The 18,532-nt window shown below is 33.6% G+C and overlaps 1 protein-coding gene across 1 annotated transcript; it reads right to left on the reverse strand.

The window, feature by feature from the left end:
- Positions 1–582: 582 nt before the first annotated feature.
- Positions 583–8,483, reverse strand: LOC132740731 (superoxide dismutase [Cu-Zn]-like). Its single transcript, XM_060728697.1, has 5 exons — positions 8,327–8,483; positions 6,308–6,384; positions 5,470–5,666; positions 5,138–5,264; positions 583–771 (listed from the first exon to the last, which is right to left on the reverse strand). Exons 1-5 carry the CDS (start codon positions 8,460–8,462, stop codon positions 661–663), a joined length of 648 nt encoding a protein of 215 aa, XP_060584680.1. The 5' UTR covers positions 8,463–8,483; the 3' UTR covers positions 583–660.
- Positions 8,484–18,532: the final 10,049 nt, after the last annotated feature.

Below are 18,532 nucleotides of genomic sequence, written 5' to 3' on the forward strand. Positions count from 1 at the left end.
CATTCTGATTGAGCACATTTATAACTTAATTAGTTTTATTTCACATATTACTCTGTATTAAGAGTGGCCTTTCTTGTATATCATTGTGTGCAATAGACGTTGTTGAATATATAGACATTTTTGTCATGCAATATATGCGCTAACGTATCCCGTGTTTAACCGGAAATTATAGTCTTTGTCACTAGTATATAGAGCCACCAGGCTCAGGATCAATGTTTACAGTCAGACCACCCTCTGTACCTTTGGTAGCTCAAGTTTTGATATTGAAATACCTCAAAATTAGAATTGACTGGTATATATTCAAATCAGGGCGAATCTATTACACAAATATTGCAGGTTAGGGTCAGAGACATTGATAACATCTCTGTTAGGGTGTAAAACGACAATTATTCTAATACTGGTCACTGGTAACGGCTTTTCACTGGTCATTCTCTCTCTCTTACAAACTGACTTAAAAAAATCAAAATAAAACAACACTACATTATTATTATTTTTATTAGTCATTGTGGACATTTTAACAGGATATTCTGAAATTCAGATTTAATTAAGCATTGGCATTGGTGCAATTGTTTGATTGCAAAAAAGGAAATAAAATAATTATTTGGAAGTAGTAGAGCTATAATGTAAAGGTGTAATATAACATTGATCCATAATTCTTTTTTATTTATGCACCCTTTCGATAATGCAGCAAGCTATCCGCGCCCCAGCGTTCCCAGACGCCACACTTCCGGCATTACCTCCCCGTCCAAGATCATCTTCGCCTGCATGAAGCTGAAAATAACAAGGGCATTTATTTAAAAAACACAAAATGTCGCATCTTTCCGCTCCATCTATCAAGTAAAATTATAACGGACATGTATTTTACATATATTTTATTAAAACATTTAACATTTTAAACAAAGATCTATTTTAGTGCACGGATGCATACTTTTATGCCGGCTCGCCACGGCGAGCCGGTATTACGTTAGGATTTTACTGAGAAACAACCTAAAACTCCGAATCCATCCGAAAATTTAACCGAAGCTTGGCTTCCAGCTTTCTATAAAGATTTATCTATCATGGCTAGGATCCAAAATTATTTAGCCAATCAAATTTAATCTTACATAACGTCAAAAAACCTTCAATTTTCACGCCATATTTAAAAAGCAGCAAGTATTGTTTTGAGCGCAAAGATATTATGATGATTAAAAATGTTTGTTTTCATGAATTCTTTTCAATAAATCATATCAACACTGACTTTTGATTTAGCGATTTCACCTGTTCCTCTGTAGTAAGTTTTCGTTTGGTTAATTAACATAAGTGTACACCTGGTTCTGTGCATTTTTTTCTTTTACTTTTTTTCCGGTCATTTTATCCTTTCTGGTATTTAGTGTATATATTTACTGGCCGGGATCCGGGATCGTATAAGATATAGAGGAAAAACTTATAAACTATATTTGTGTTGATTATTGTCGTAATGAAAGGCCATTAAACGTTAAGTTTTTTTTATTGTATGTAATGAACGTTAAATTAATTAAACTTTGGATATAAATATATTTAGAGCTATTTATCAACAAACTTAAAAAATCACAATACTTATAATTATATTGCCTAATTAATTGGAAAAATCAAAGACTACATTCTTGAATTGGTCAAATCCCGGATCCCTTTATGTTTTAATGCGATCCCAGCTTTTCTGAAAACTATTCTTGAACTGGCGAATTCCTTGGATCTCTTTAGACTTTAATATTATCCCGGCTTTTCTGAAATCTATATTCTTGAACTGGTCAATTCCCGGGATCCCTATATGTTTTAATAGGATCTCGGCTTATCTGAAAAGCATCTAAGACTGGTTAGTTCCCGGGATCCCTATATTTTTAATAGGATCCCGGCTTTTCTGGATGAATTAATTGACAACTTGTGTTTACTTTAGGACTTGTGTTTGTCACTCATTCCAATACTAAATATCATATTACAACTTAACTTCGTATAAAGAGACATCTTTATGAATTCTACCTCTCTAACATTTATTTGGTCAAAGTCAAAAGGCCATATAGTAAATGTGCATAGACATAGGGACTTCATTCTATCTGTTTACATGGATCTTCATATATACTCATATTCCTCTTTGTTAAACTGAGTGAAGCTGGCTTCCATAACTTAATGTCACTTATATTTTGATGTTCGCTGAAGTCTCTTCAGCTAACAGAACTGTCATTTTTAACCAGGTTTTCCGAAGGAAAAAACTGGTTATAAGATTGAGGTATGTCGGCGGGCGGGCGGATGGGCGGGCGGGCGTAAACAATTTCTTCTGTGCGCAACTCCTTTTACATTTCTCAACGGATTTTGACCAAACTTTCACAGAAGCTTTGTCATCAAGTGCCCTGGGGCATATTGTCGGGGTTTTGCGATTGGATAATATTTGACCTAATTACGGCCCTTTGTTTTTTCCTTATAAAGAATATATAGTGAACAATTTCTTCTGTGCGCAGCTCCTTTTACATTTCTCAACGGATTTTGACCAAACTTTCACAGAAGCTTTGTCATCAAGTGCCCTGGGGCATATTGTCGGGGTTTTGCGATTGGATAATATTTGACCTAATTACGGCCCTTTGTTTTTTTTCCTTATAAAGAATATATAGTGAACAATTTCTTCTGTGCACAACTCCTCCTACATTTCTCCACAGATTTTGACCAAACTTTCACAGAACCTTTGTCACCAAGTGCCATGGGGCGTATTGTCGGGGTTTTGCGATTGGATAATAATTGACCTAATTATTGCCCTTTGTTTTTTTCCTTATATAGAATATATAGCACTTGAACAATTTCTTCTGTGCTGAACTCCCTCTACAATTCTCAAGGGATTTTGTTCAAACTTTCACAGAAGCTTTGTCATCATGTGCCCTGGCGCAGGGCGGGCGAATGGGCGGGCGTAAATAATTTCTTCTGTGCGCAACTCCTTCTACATTTCTCAACGGATTTTGACAAAACTTTCACAGAAGCTTTGTCATCAAGTGCCCTGGCGCATATTGTCGGGGTTTTGCGATTGGATAATATTTGACCTAATTATGGCCCTTTGTTTTTTTTTCCTTATATAGAATATATAGTGAACAATTTCTTCTGTGCGCAACTCCTTTTACATTTCTCAACGGATTTTGACCAAACTTTCACAGAAGCTTTGTCATCAAGTGCCCTGGGGCATATTGTCGGGGTTTTGCGATTGGATAATATTTGACCTAATTACGGCTTTTTGTTTTTTTTTCCTTATAAAGAATATATAGTGAACAATTTCTTCTGTGCACAACTCCTCCTACATTCATAGGTTTGTAAGGATAATAAAATACTGGTTAAAAATTGTAGAAACTGATAACATAATCCTTAAGACAGTATATAATCAAGCTTTGTATGATAGCAACAATGGTCATAAAAACTGGGTTTCAAATGTAAAAAAGCTTTTGAATGATTATGGATTTTCATATGTTTTTGATAATGTTAATATTATTGACAAAAAAATATTTTTATTTGAATTTAGAAGTCGCGTTATTGATTCTTTTAAACAGGAATGGTATGCTACCTTAGATAATAGTTCTGTATTGTATATGTACAAAAATGTTAAATGTAGTTTTGAGTATGAACTTTATTTGGATATCTTGCCAAGATGTTTTAAATTTTATTTCTGTAGATTAAGAGTGAGTACTTTGTCTTTGAGAATACAAACTGGCAGCTATTCTAGAAATAGAATTATTAGAGAGGAAAGGTATTGTTTATGTTGTAATGCCTCAGACATTGAAGATGAATTTCATTTTGTTTGTATATGTCGTTGTTATGCAGAGTTAAGAAAAAAATATTTGAAAATTAAATATACCAGAAATCCATCAGTTTATAAATTTTTACAATTATTGAACTCAAATAGTAAATATGAATTAATTCAGTTATACAAATATGTTAAAGAAGCACTTGCTTTGAGAAACACACTGTTAAATGTTGAGCGTTAAACATCATTATTGCTCATTCTCCTGTTTGTATGTCTTTACTTTTTTAATTTGTAGTATACATATTCATTATTTCATTTTCTTGTTACTAGATAAATTAATATTAAGAATTTTGAAAATGTCATAATTGCTATTACCATTATATTAACGTTATGCTTGTAAATATTATTGTATTATAGATGATGTACAATGTACAAATCTTAATAAAGTATCTGTTCTGTTCTGTTCTGTTCATTTCTCCACAGATTTTGATCAAACTTTCACAGAACCTTTGTCACCAAGTGCCCTGGGGCGTATTGTCGGGGTTTTGCGATTGGATAATATTTGACCTAATCATTGCCCTTTGTTTTTTTTCCTTATATATAATATAAAGTGAACAATTTCTTCTGTGCTGAACTCCATCTACAATTCTCAAGGGATTTTGTTCAAACTTTCACAGAAGCTTTGTCATCATGTGCCCTGGCGCATATTGTCAGGGTTTTGTGATTGGATAATATTTGACCTAATTATGGCCCTTTTTTTCCTTATACAGAATATATAGTGAACAATTTCTATCGTGCGCAACTTCTCCTACATTTCTCGAAGGATTTTGACCAAACTTTCACAGAAGCTTTGTTATCAAGTGCCCTGGCGCATATTGTCTGGGTTTTGTGATTGGATAATATTTGACCTAATTATGGCCCTTTGTTTTTTTCCTTATACAGAATTATCAATATACATGTATAGTGAACAAATTCTTCTGTGCTGAACTCATCCTACATTTCTCAACGGATTTTGTTCAAACTTTCACAGAAGCTATGTCACCAAGCGCCCTGGCACATATTGTCGGGGTTTTGTGATTTGATAATTTTTGACCTAATTATGGCCCTTTGTTTTTTTCCTTATACAGAATATATAGTGAAGACTTCTTCAGCGGCAATTCCTCCTACATTATTCATGTTTTACATTGCACATAGTTACATTGTTTGTTGCTTGTATTTGTATCTCAAATACAACATATTTATCTACAATGGTGATAATTGAAAACCTGGTTTCATGGCATTGCCATGTTTCTTGTTACATTTAAACGCACCCCTGGAAAAAAATTACGAAGCGAGTCGCTACTAGCTTTTTTAAAAGCTAACCTTGTATATCATTATGTAAGACCATGAACTTTTTGCACCTACCACAATCGCCCGTCCTACGATAGACAGATCACCAATAAGTGAAACCGGACGAGGGGCAATGAAATCAATGTTTACATTCCCATCTTGGTCGGCAAGCACGTTTCCAAGATCTCCCACGTGACGTCGGCTGTAAAAATATATCTATATTTATTCTCCCATTTGCATTTTTAACCTCTGCATAATTGTAAATTTATTGTTCATTTTGTTTGTTTTATTTATTTAGATTCATTTAAAAGAGAGAAGACAAAAACACTCAGTACGCGGTTATGTATATATATTTACATGAAATCTATTATTATGAATTCATTACTACTTTATTAATTTATAATCACTTTTGGGTATCTGCAGGGCGTCCATGAACGGTTCCTAAAGGATTATAGTGTGGCCCAGTTGCCTGGCATCTTTCGCTCAGATTACCATATGTGTGCACGTGAAACCCGTGTTTACGATATCCTCCAACGCTCGGTGTTAATCCAGTAATCTCACCTTGCACTCTAACCAACGGGTGGACCTGTCCGTGATAGCATGTCTACAACAAATTGAGTATTAAATATGTAATAAACTTTCTTCCTTTTTACCTAATCTGTAATCAGACACGTTCAAAGACTATCCACCTTCTTCACCTTCTTCAAATTTTAGCAACAAATTAATTTGAGCCACGTCATGACAAAACCAACATAGTGCGTTTGCGACCAGCATGGATCCAGACCAGCCTGCGCATCCGCGCAGTCTGATCAGGATCCATGATGTTCGCTATCAGTTTCTCTACTTGTAATAGGGTTGGTAAGCGAACAGCATAGATCCTGATCAGGCTGCGCAGGCTGGTCTGGATTCATGCTGGTCGCAAACCCATTATGTTGGTTTTGTCATGACACGGCTCATTTATCTCTTTCTTCGGGGAGCGTTATAATCTTTGAAAAGCCCACGTCCTTTACTTATACATGAATTTATGATGCTATTTATTATAATACATATAATATAACTGTGTTTTATGCAATAATATCATTTGAATTTCAGTATAATTTTAAGCACTACTGCAGTATATCATATTAGCAATATATTTAATAACATGCCAGATATGCAATTATGAATTCACTACAGAACACGTGAAAAAAGTAAATAACAAATTTACTGATAAAGTTACAAATGGTAGAACAGGTGCAAACATACCCCTCCTTGATGAAATTCTACTGTACCCGAGACAGTACTGTCCGATCCGCTAGGTCTCAAGTGGCATATGGCCTCAACTGAAATAAACGTTAAAAATATAACGTCGTCATTAACAATAAAATACATGTAGACTAAAAAAGCGACGAACAAGATGGAACAGCAATTTTTTTATACATACTAAAACTTGATCTGATAAGGATGAGCACACCTGATATGAGATAAAGTTATTAACAGGGTTAATCAAAGTTGAAAATGCACAAATTGCTTTTTTTCGTAATTTTAATTATGAGGATCCAATCATTTTTAAATGCCTTAGATAAATTTATGTTGTTTTTTGTTTTTTTGTTTTTGTTTTTTAGCGCACATAATTTTAAACATAATATTATCACTTTAAAGCTGCATGCCTCCAGATGAGCCAAGATATTTCAAGAAATTCAATATTTAGAAAAATTTATTAAGAACATAAGAAAAGTAAAAAAAAATCAATATTTGATTAATTATTTACATGTTATGTGCTTTTGCAGTATCAATCACTATAATTATATTGCGTTACTAACGCAGTAAGAGGTATTTATGTATATTTTGACCTCTTTTTGGTAATTTTCGTGGACTGTAAGTGCCGTTTGCAATGTGTAAATTACTTTCATTGTTCACTTCACAGTATTTTAATTTTAAATACATTTTAAAATTTTCATGAAAATTAGCATGAATCTGGGGGCATGTTGCTTTAACAAAAGATCATCACATGCGGCATGCATTTTTCCTTTCGAAGAAGCTTACATATATTTGAAACATTTTTGAAACGACACCTTAACATGGACGAATTTCTATGACTTTTAATGGAGTATAACCGACGGAAAGAAATTGCTGTGGGCAAATCAATCGAAACATTTCTAGCTGCCTTTTCCCTAAATCTTGGATAATTTATGACGATGATGTCAAGTGCTTTTAACATCACATGATGAACGCAAGGCGTGCGTTTAAAAATTAATAAAGAAACACTTGATTGTTATATTACAATGAAAGGAGACACATCATGTGATTAAGTTAACTATATATATTAATCTAACTATTTTATTAACAAAGACCATGAAATTACGTATAAGGTGACCTAGTTTTACGAATCGTAAACTTTGCTATAAACTATGGTAATTTATACATGCATGAGTATATTTCATTAAAAGTATGCGATGATTGTCACATGTTCGTATAACATTCTGTTAGTTTTTTAATTATACTTTTGTTGAAACATGAACAACTTTTAATATCCAGGTAAATTATAAACTTAAATAAACCTATACACGAACACCCCACCCTCCAATGATAATAATAATAATAATAATAACAATAATAATAATTATATATAGAAAAATAAGTAGAAAAAAAATGAGTAAATAATAAAAGTAAGCAAACAATTTTTAACAGAGACATAGATAATAAAATTGTTGTCTATGCATCTATGGAATAGATTATTAAATAAAAAATTAGGTGGTCAATTTATTATATCTATATAGATCTCTATCATATCCCTGCTTAAATTAGATGAACTATCACAAAGATAATGGCGTTAAACCTTGCATTATGCTACCACAGAAAGCTCTTTTTTGTAAAGTAAAGCGATAAACAAATAATTATATAAAAAGAAGAAAAAGACGGATTTTCGCTTTTTTACAATAGAGCACTGGCTGTCAATTGATCAAGTTTTATTATTTAAAGGAGATTCTTTGACCCCACGGTATCTATTCTCGAATGCGCAATTCACGCGATTTCTTTATTGTCTGCGTGCTAACATAAAAATATTAAGATATAACTTATTCTTATTGAGTCAAAACAAACAAATTTTCTATTACACAATAAAGAAGAAATATTATATGTTCTTCAAAACGTGGAAACAAAAGTTAATAGCTGCACTATTTTGTTTATTTTGTTATTAAAGCATTCATCTATTTAAATAAACCTAATATTTGCTCAGTATAGCTTTAGGTTAAAAAAAATAAAAATCAACATTAAATCCCTTACTTGTATCAGAACATGCTGGAACTCCGTCGGTACCTTTGATAGCGAAAATCAGAAATCCGAGCTGGATACACAAAACACGGAGAGCGTTCATCTTGATATCTGCTGACATATGACGTACATCTTCCGCGGTATTCATTTATAAACAGATTGATGCATTCTTTTACTTTGTAAATAAATATTGATATTTCAAAACAGAATCATATTTATCATATTTTGCATTTTTATTCCTTATTTCCAGGAATTAAGCTATTTATAGATCTATTGTACTGACCGACATTTAAACAATTTATTTGATATCGGCCAAGTGAATACATACTTATTTATATATAAATACTTAATGTGTTGTATTCATGTAGATGGAAACTGATCGGCATATAAATGGCCTCGTTTACATATGTTTCTATAAATTATCTTAATTAAACATTAGATATATAATATGCATATACAGGCAATTCTTTGTAGGTCATTCTACACTTAACAAATATTTTAAGTGGTCTCACAAATGATATAAGTGTTTCAATTTTGGTTCGACCGTGCTGAAATTTTCGATATACATGTATACAGATGATATACATGCAATGATATTCCATTTATTATATAAATATCCAACGAAACACACATTTATGCCCAATAAATGTGATAACTAGTGCATTATAAGCCAATGCCAATGTCGCAAAATAAATGTATATATACTATGCCCACCTTGACTGTTGTTTTCAACCTGGCAGCGATGTCACATGGATGAGACCAAATGTTTTGTATAAAACTGAGGTAGATTCATTTATTTTGTATATTCCTAGGCGATGTTTTGTGGCACTGTACTAATACTTCCTTAGACGAGGCGGTTCATTTCCGCCGTACTATAGCTGCTATTACATTTCCGTATAGCTTCTATCTCATTTTAATTAGAGATTTTGGCGATTTTCTATTATGTTGATGTTGTGTATAAATCTTAAAAAATATTGTTGGCGCTCTGGACATGTGCTTGTTAGACATCCTGCAGTAACTGCAATCATATTTGTCCTTTATACATTGATAAAACCGAAGTTTGTTCAAAGCTCATCGTAATCGGTAATGATCGGCGCTGAGATTCCCGTTCATGAACACATTGTAAGTGACAAAAGTCTTACTGAACTTCCCTAGGGAGTGCAACAGACCATCGCCCAGTAACCAGCCAAGATTTCTTAAGACTAAAATCTATCTTAAATTAAATGTACAGCGATAATCAAACTGCCACGTTGTTATTAAAAGTCAAGGTAGGCATACGTTGCATTAGAATAGAGACCACAGAACATTTACTTTTAAAGGAACATATCATATATTGGGCATGTGTGTTAAATTTGAGTTTGTTATGAATTTAAATGCATGGAATATTATACCATGTACAATGTATCTCATCTGTATATATTGAAAATTCCAGGCATAATAAGGTCACTATTGACTCACATTATAAGATATTTATACATGCACACCTGTATGATTTGTTATGTGTATGAATAATCTGGAACATTTATTTTGAAATACTTGGACTTGAGGGTGAAGGCATCATATTGGTTTAAATGTACATGTATTTAAAATCCGAAAAAGACCCTTCTTTTCTTCTAGCTATATTTCGGAACACGGGTGATTTTTACAATAAACATGCTAACACAAATTTCTCTCAAATGTCCAACGATACCGGTTGCAGCAGTGTACATGCGGCTCGACTCAAAGAAACACTGCTCGTTTAAACGTGTACTGCGAAATGCATGCATTTTCCTTCCAAATCCCCTAAAAAAACCTTTTTGTCTCCCCAACCTAGTCTACTTGAGGCAAACCCAAAACATATAGGTGACTAACTTGCATACAATCTTACACGAGAACGGGGTCATCGTGGCAGGAGAGCGCGCGCAGGGCTCGGTTTAATGACGCATTGACCGTGACCGTTGAAATGTGCTTTAACGCATTTGTTGCGGATGCAAATGATCTTCAGGGGAAAAACGGATATGTTAAGTTGGACTGTTGAACTCATGACATCTATCTTAACGAGCGAGTAACCCCTCGACCACGGGGAAGTTATAAGATAACAGTCCGAAGAAAACCATATCATTCTTAATTAGGGTTTGTAACCCTTTTTAATTTCGTTTAACACTGATATAAATAATCATGGAGCTTAATATTACATGTATATCTGTAAAGAATTACACAATATTTGAAATCTTTGACCAATCGGGAACTACTTTTTCTTCCACGAGACGGCTTGAAAATTAATGCGCCTGTCATTTGACAATCTTTACGCAGTGATCTCCCCTTATTTTGTCGGCGTTAGAGTACTTATAAAGGTAAGTATAACCGCTTCGAGGAGTTCGGACTACTTTCTGATTTTGCAAAAAAACATATCAGTCTGAAATTTCGCTACCATTTCGCTAAAATGTAGTTGCCAATTTTTGGTTTGGTTTCACGGCTCACCAAAACTGACATGATCATATGTGGCGACTTTCCAGTTTTACAAGTGCCCCTTTGGGTATAAATAAAGGTACGAACGGACACCTGAGTAGAACGACCGACGTTCTTTACGTAGTTAGAAAACTTTCTCACATATTAGATCGAAACATCGAAGTCACATGTGGTCTCGTACCTACTTCATGTAGTATATAAAACAGAACGCAGCCTCCAAAATCCATAGCATTTGATTGACAAAATGGGTATTATTAAAATATCATTTTATTTTTAACACAAACATGCAAGCAACTTTAAATGAAAGTCCAAAATAGGCATAATTTTACCAGTTTGGTAAAATTATGCCTATGTGACAATGTTACCTTGTATAAACTACGTTACGTTATATAACAGGCCTTGTTCCCATATGGGTTCTTCAAATTATCCGGCTTTTAATTTTGATTGCACGTAAAACTGCGGAATATCTTTGTCCATAAATGATTTGATAATTTAAATACATGCAGTTAGTTTGGGACCCTGGCAGATGATTCATACCAAATATCATGTGGCAGAAAAATACTCTAAACTTTCCGTGATTTAAAAAAAATCACTTGCATCAAAACCAGAGTTTTTTCTCCAAATTCGATTATTTAAACAACATTTTGCAAAGAACATATATTTCCAACTTACTCCTAACTTCTTGTTTGTTTTTCATATTTATACTAGGTTTAGACAGTCATTTATATATTCAAACAAATAAATTAAATGAAAGAATAATCGCACATAACTATGGAATGCTGGTAGGGACATGCCAATTTGCTTATTTGCCAATTGCTGAATTGCTTATTTGCTAATTGCCAATTTGCTTATTTGCAAATGGCTGATAGGCTTAATGACAAATTTGCTTATTTGCCAATTGCTGAATTGCTAATTTGCTTATTTTTTAACCGCTGGTTTACGTATTTGCTTATTTGCAAATTGCTTATTTGCTTTTTTGCAATAGAAATACTGTAGTTAACACTGTGCCGAAAGTATATGGAAAATCAGACTACAGACAACCAGTTGAGTCAGATCTGTTAACTTTTACCAACAGTATTCTTGTAAATTCAGTGTGTCTAAATATGTGTCTAAAACTGATGGCTGACATGTCCTTGAGAACACAGACGCTTGGGGTTCAGATCCCGTACCCCGACGTGTTACGCCCCTGTAAACACGAATTGGGCATCGATAAAACTGGTATTCAAACAATTTTTACATAAACCGGTATGAAAAAATACCATATAATACCAAGTTTCAATAAAGTACTTACTGGTTTTATCTTTGTAACGGATGTCTTATTTGTATTTAGATATTAAAATAGTGTTTGATATAGTGTTTACAGAGGAGTATCACGTTAGGGGCAGGATCTGACTCCCAGCGCCTGTGCTTGAGAATGCCTAATAATGTGTTTCAGCTATAGATCTGTTTGTGCAGCTTAAGTCAGAGATTGATGGCATTATAAACACTTGATTAGTCATATATAAGTGAAAATTATTGGGCAAAGATTGAAAATAAAAGAACCTGAAAACAAAACTATTTCTTATTTTATGGCATATAAAATGTCTTTATTCTCAGCAGATTTGTCACGGAGGGCCTCATTTTAGTGGTACGAACAGATAGTATAGTCTGATTTTATTGACCTGTCAATTTTGAATAAATTATAGCACTCATTTAAATATTCGATTTCAATTCGGTTCTGTCCGTGTAGTTTACGAGAATTAATATGGAGTAAATAACTAATGTTTAGAAAAGTCACACCAGCTTAATACATAGGCCATGTCAAATCCGCGATAGCACAGACGGTAGAGTGATTGTCTTATATATTAGGGGTCTGTAGTTCGATCCCTACTTTTGCCGTTGTTTTAAGGCCTACTCTTTTTCTTTATTTTTGCAGTATATTTTCATGAAAATGGCCGGGTGCTTCCAATATTGTCTACACATATATGAATCAACTAAGAAATATTGTCTCAATTTGTATAGTGTTTAACGACATTGAAACGACATTTTCTAATTTTAATCCGAATTCATTATGAATTTTAAATTGAAAGCATGTTATTTAAAAGGAGTTTAATTGCTAAACATAGTAAATCAAAACGAACAACATAACAAGCAATTATAGTTTCGATAATGTTGAAAATAGTTATAAGAAGAAGAAAGAAAAACCATTGGAGGTACGCGGTCTCGATCTCACAACACGTAGGACACATAGAAACCATTAACCTGTAGCTTACCCTATTCCGCTATACCGCTCAGTATAATTGCTCCATAGGCACACATTAATATATTATAGATTGTGTGCATTGACCGTGTAATTAGTATGAAATTGACAGGTTCATAAAACCAAACAATATCACGAATGATACATTTGGTGCATGTTAAACTTTGCACTTATGCAATAGGCTTCGTTTTTAGCACTGTAAGATTTTGAGATCACTAATGTCTGTGTGTCATAAGTTGCATTAAGATGCATGAATCATGCAGCTAAAGTGAAAGAGATATGACAGAAAACACAAGTTACCAAGAAAACCAATGCCTTGGTGGGTAGAATAGCATCCCTATTCTCTGAATAGTGGAGCTAAAACTGAAACTCAAGATAATTAAAAAACTACTTTTTGAAACTGAATTTATTTTTTTCGAAATTGAATAAAAAGTATCCATCTGTCTTTCTACATATATTCTAGGTAATGATGGATTGATCATAATTTCACAAGTTATAATTAACAAAACTTTATAAACATAATAACATGATATTGGTTCATGAGCTTGAAATAAAGTCTACAAAGACTTGTTATGTTATATCAAACAAGAACTTTGCGAATCGGACGTGTCGCCTGACAATAGCATACGAATTTATGTATATAAGCAAATAAGCAATTAGCAAATAAGAAAATTGGCAAATCAGCATTTAGCAAATAAGCAATTCAGTAGTTGGCAAATAAGCAAAGTGGCATGTCCCTACCGGCATTCCATACATAACAGATGTCCATGAATTTCACAATTCGTTCTATTAGTTTGTTTGTTTCATTTTACGCCTTTTCCCCTTCAGTATTTCAGTCATATAGGCGGGTAGTTTCCTAACCATCGTTCCTGGATAGTTACACCAGTACTAGACTACCTTCCTCCGCGCTAAACTACCAAAGCATCTCCCGGGGATCGAACCCACGCAAGAGACGTAACTGGATTAGAAGTCATCCACTCGAACCCCTTGACCACGGAGGCGGTCTAGAATTCGTTTTATAATCCGAAAAAAATTACATAATTATTTCAAATGAAAAACAAAACAAAACAAAAATTTGAATGTCTTCCTCCATAAAATATTAACATTTTATTTGCTCAACATTTACAATCGAATTTTGCGCGACGTACTCTCAAAATGTTCTTTTATTGTTTTAATAATCCTGTTAACATCAAACTGTAAGCATAATGATACATTGCAAAACAGGTCACAGGGTTCTCTTTAAATTAATAAAATGTATAACTATGAAAAAAATCACTCACATCATAATTCAAATTAAATTTTCATATATTTTATTTTAGAATTATTTCAAAGAAATTGTGTGTGTACCGTTGTTTTTTAAATAACAGTGTGCTCCGTACCATTTCAACATAACTTTATGACAAGGTTAGCTTTTAAAAAAGCTAGTAGCGACTCGCTTCGTAATTTTTTTCAAGGGGTGTGTTTAAATGTAAAAATGACAGTTCTGTTAGCTGAAGAGACTTCAGCGAACATCAAATAAAAGTGAAGTCAACACTGGCCCGGTGCCCGATGGCCAGTGTATATAAGTTCAGGCCAGTGTAAATTTAAGAAAATTTTGTTAATTATTTAGTAGAATAAATTCAAAACTGGAATTCGGGCCAGTAAATTCAAAATCTTAAACTCATTGACTGAAAGTGACATATAAAGTTCTCTCAGTTTAACCAAGATGAGTATGAGTATATATGAAGGTGCATGTAAACAGATAGAATGAAGAACCTATGTCTATGCACATTTACTATATGGCCTGTTGACCTTGACCACAAAATGTTAGATAGGTAGATTTCATAAAGATGTCTCTTTATACAAAATTAAGTTGTAATACATGTATGTTATTTAGTATTGGAATGAGAGGCACAAGTCCTAAAGTAAACACAAGTTGTCAATCAATTCAGCCAGAAAAGCCGGGATCCTATTAAAAAATATAGGGATCCCGGAAATTGACCAGTCTAAGAAGATGTTTTTCAGATAAGCCGGGATCCTATTAAAACATATAGGGATCCCGGGAATTGACCAGTTCAAGAATATAGTTTTCAGAAAAGCCGGGATCGTATTAAAATATAAATAGATCTCACGGATTGGCCAGTTCAAGTATATAGTTTTCAGAAAAGCTGGGATCGTTTTAAAACATATAGAGATCCCGGGATTTGACCAATTCAAGACAATAGTCTTTGATTTTTCCAATTAATTAGGCATATAATTATAAGTATTGTGATTTCCGCATTTTAAGTTTGTTAATAAATAGCTCTAAATATATCTATATTCTAAGTTAAATTAATTTAACGTTCATTATATACAATAAAAAAAATAACGTTTAATGGCCTTTCATTACGACAACAATCAACACAAATATAGTTCATTAGGTTTTTCCTCCATATCTTATACGATCCCGGATCCCGGGCGTCCCGGATCCCGGCCAGTAAATACATACACTAAATACCGGAAAGGATAAAATGACCGGAAAAAAAGAAAAAAGAAAAAATGCACAGAACCAGATGTACACTTATGTTAATTAACCAAACGAAAACTTACTACAGAGAAAACAGGTGAAATCGCTAAATCAGAAGTCAGTGTAAATATGATTTATTGAAAAGAATTCATAAAGACAAACATTTTAATCATCATTATATCTTTGCGCTCAAAACAATACTTGCTGATTTTTAAAAATGGCGTGAAAATTGAAGTTTTTTTGACGCTATGTAAGATTTAATTTGATTGGCTAAATAATTTTGGATCCTAGCCCTGATATATAAATTTTGTAGAAAGCTGGAAGCCAAGCTTCGATTAAATTTTTGGATAGCTTCGGAGTTTTAGGTTGTTTCTCAGTAAAATCCTACCGTAATACCGGCTCGCCGTGGCGAGCCGGCAAAATATGCTAAAACATCACTGCCTTCACTCGATACATTGGACATAGTAAATATATCAGATTAAACATGTATTTTTTTATGAAATAGTGACAAAAAACAAATGACTTGCTAGAAATCGCTTGTTATGACAAATGAATGTGTACCATTCCCCTCGGCCTCGGCTATGAGAAGAAAACTGTACTCGAATGTTCTCAAAAACCATTCAGGGGTATATACCGTGGAAATGCTGATATAATTACGGGTACTCTGCGCCTTATCTGATCAAAATCGGTCGGGTAATAGATAAAAAACACACCTGAATCGGGTGAAAAATCGGCGTGCTCCGTACCCAAAAGGTCAAATGGTATGGCCACATTGTTAAATATCTTCAGGGGGAAAACGGAGATGTTTAGTTGGACGGTTATTTCGCAGCAGCGTTTTAGAGGCGGCTCATGACGCTATCAAAATGAGTTGCTGGCGATTATCAATTTTGTGTGGAACTCAAGCTTTCAACAGTAGAAACATTAAAATAACTTAAAAATTTGGATACATTATGTCCAAGATACTCGTTAGCACTTCAACATTCCAGAAACACAGGACATATATTTATTCATCCACCTATTCGTTAATTCATTTGTTTATATGTTCGTTCGTTCAGTTCTTCATTCATTGTTCAATTATGTATTTACTTTTTATTCATTTACTAACAGCACAGAATCACAAAAAAAAAACAGATCAATTAATGAATTACTTGGTTGATTTAAAGTCTCATCAATGTGCATACTGTAACAGTTGTACAGTACACTTAGTGCATTTGTCATCCAAATAGATGACTTTGGTTACATATAAGACTACACATATATATGTATAATTTATCTACATGCCAACAGCTTAAATATCTAATGTACCTTCTTAGAGGTATACATAATGCCTTAGAAACCAATAAATGTTTACTTCTCTAGAAAGGCCAAACATAATTTTATCTTATTTCAGTATCAGTATTAGAGCAAGTTAGATGATTGTTACCTGAAGAAAGTAGCGATAAATGTGAAATGATTCGTCATAAAAGAAGCAAAATGTAAACAAAATAGTATTTCAACTCCCATACAAAATATTGTCTGATTTTATTGACCTGTCAATTATGAATACATTAAAGCACTCATTTACCGTGTAATCAGTATGTAATTGACAGGTTAATAAAACCAAACAATACCAAATCATTATAACTGTACTATTTGTAAACAGCAACAGAAGGGAAAGATGGTTCAGGTAATTGGCCAATGAGTAATGATTTGTAATCTATAAAAGTAAACCAAAATAAAAGACTTTTGAGATGTAAAGATGAAAGCATTTCTAAGACGTGACGGAATGGCAAAACAATGAATATCAATTAAGAAACAGAACAGATAGGAACATAGTTGAATTGTCTCGGACGTATCCGAGAATTTCCACTAATAAGCGTACGTTACGGAAACATCCGATACAAAACAATAGTAGACAAGAAGAATACCACAATTAATGCATTTGTGAACATTTTAGCATAATTTTCCCCGAGGCTGACGGCAACACTTAGGGTTACAAAAAATCGACCCATAATTAACATTTGAATCATTCAACATATGGGTTATGCTGTAAGGGTTCTTTTGCCAAATATAAATCAAATCCATATTTTTTTTAAAAATTTGACCTTGACTGTCAAGGTCATACAGGTATAGGAACAGCTAAACATACCAGTCTTGTTAAATTGTTAAAACTGGTTCTGATCAAATATAAACGATATCCATAAATTAATGAGTAACAAAGTCATGATCACCTGAAGGAAAACTCACTAATTAATTTGACCTTTAGTGTCATGGTCAAATCAATGTCAAGGGCAATTTAATCTTCTTTGATATTGTGTCTCAAGAATTGTTGTGTATGAAGATGTTAATGTACCGAACTGTTAACTTCTATGGGCGATATCCCGATATCTCAGCTGGCAGAGCTGTGGTACGGTATTCCGAGGGTCCCTGTTTCAAGTCCCGGCCAGGCTGCACATTTTCTCACCCTGTGACATTTGGCGCCCAACGTGGGGCCGTGATGGTAAAAAGCTGTGAGTCCAATTTCACATTGTTCTCTGTACCCATTAGAAATTTGAGGACGAATTTTAATATAGTTGGGAGTATGTCACGGTTAAGAACTGTTCGAACACTGGGGTAGATAGTGTGCAAAGCCTGGATAGCTCAGTCGGTAAAGCTGTGGTACAGTTTCAGAGGGTACCAGGTCCGAGTCCCGGTCAGGCTGCATATTATCCTCTCACTGTGATAAAGACAAAACATTCATTACTTTCAAAGTTATCGCCAAATACAGCAAAAAGCTGTGCAACTACAATAGTTTGACCTTTAAGGCCAATGTCATTTATGAGTAAAGATCATATTGAGTTTGAGCTGCTATAAGACATTGTTCTCAAGGTAGTTGTGCTCAAATATGAAGACAATCCATTTAAAATTACTAAGTTATAGCCAGTTATACAAAAATATCAAGCAAAATTAAAACTTTGGCCTTGAAGGTCAATACCATTGATGAGTGAGGTTACAATATCTTTGGTCAACTTAAAGGTCTTGACTGAAGGATTGTTGTGTCAAAGAATGAAAACATTCCATTTACAAA

This window comes from Ruditapes philippinarum, unplaced genomic scaffold, assembly GCF_026571515.1.
Source record: "Ruditapes philippinarum isolate M1 unplaced genomic scaffold, ASM2657151v2 ctg4766_1_1_1_1, whole genome shotgun sequence".
Taxonomy (NCBI): Eukaryota; Metazoa; Mollusca; class Bivalvia; order Venerida; family Veneridae; genus Ruditapes; species Ruditapes philippinarum.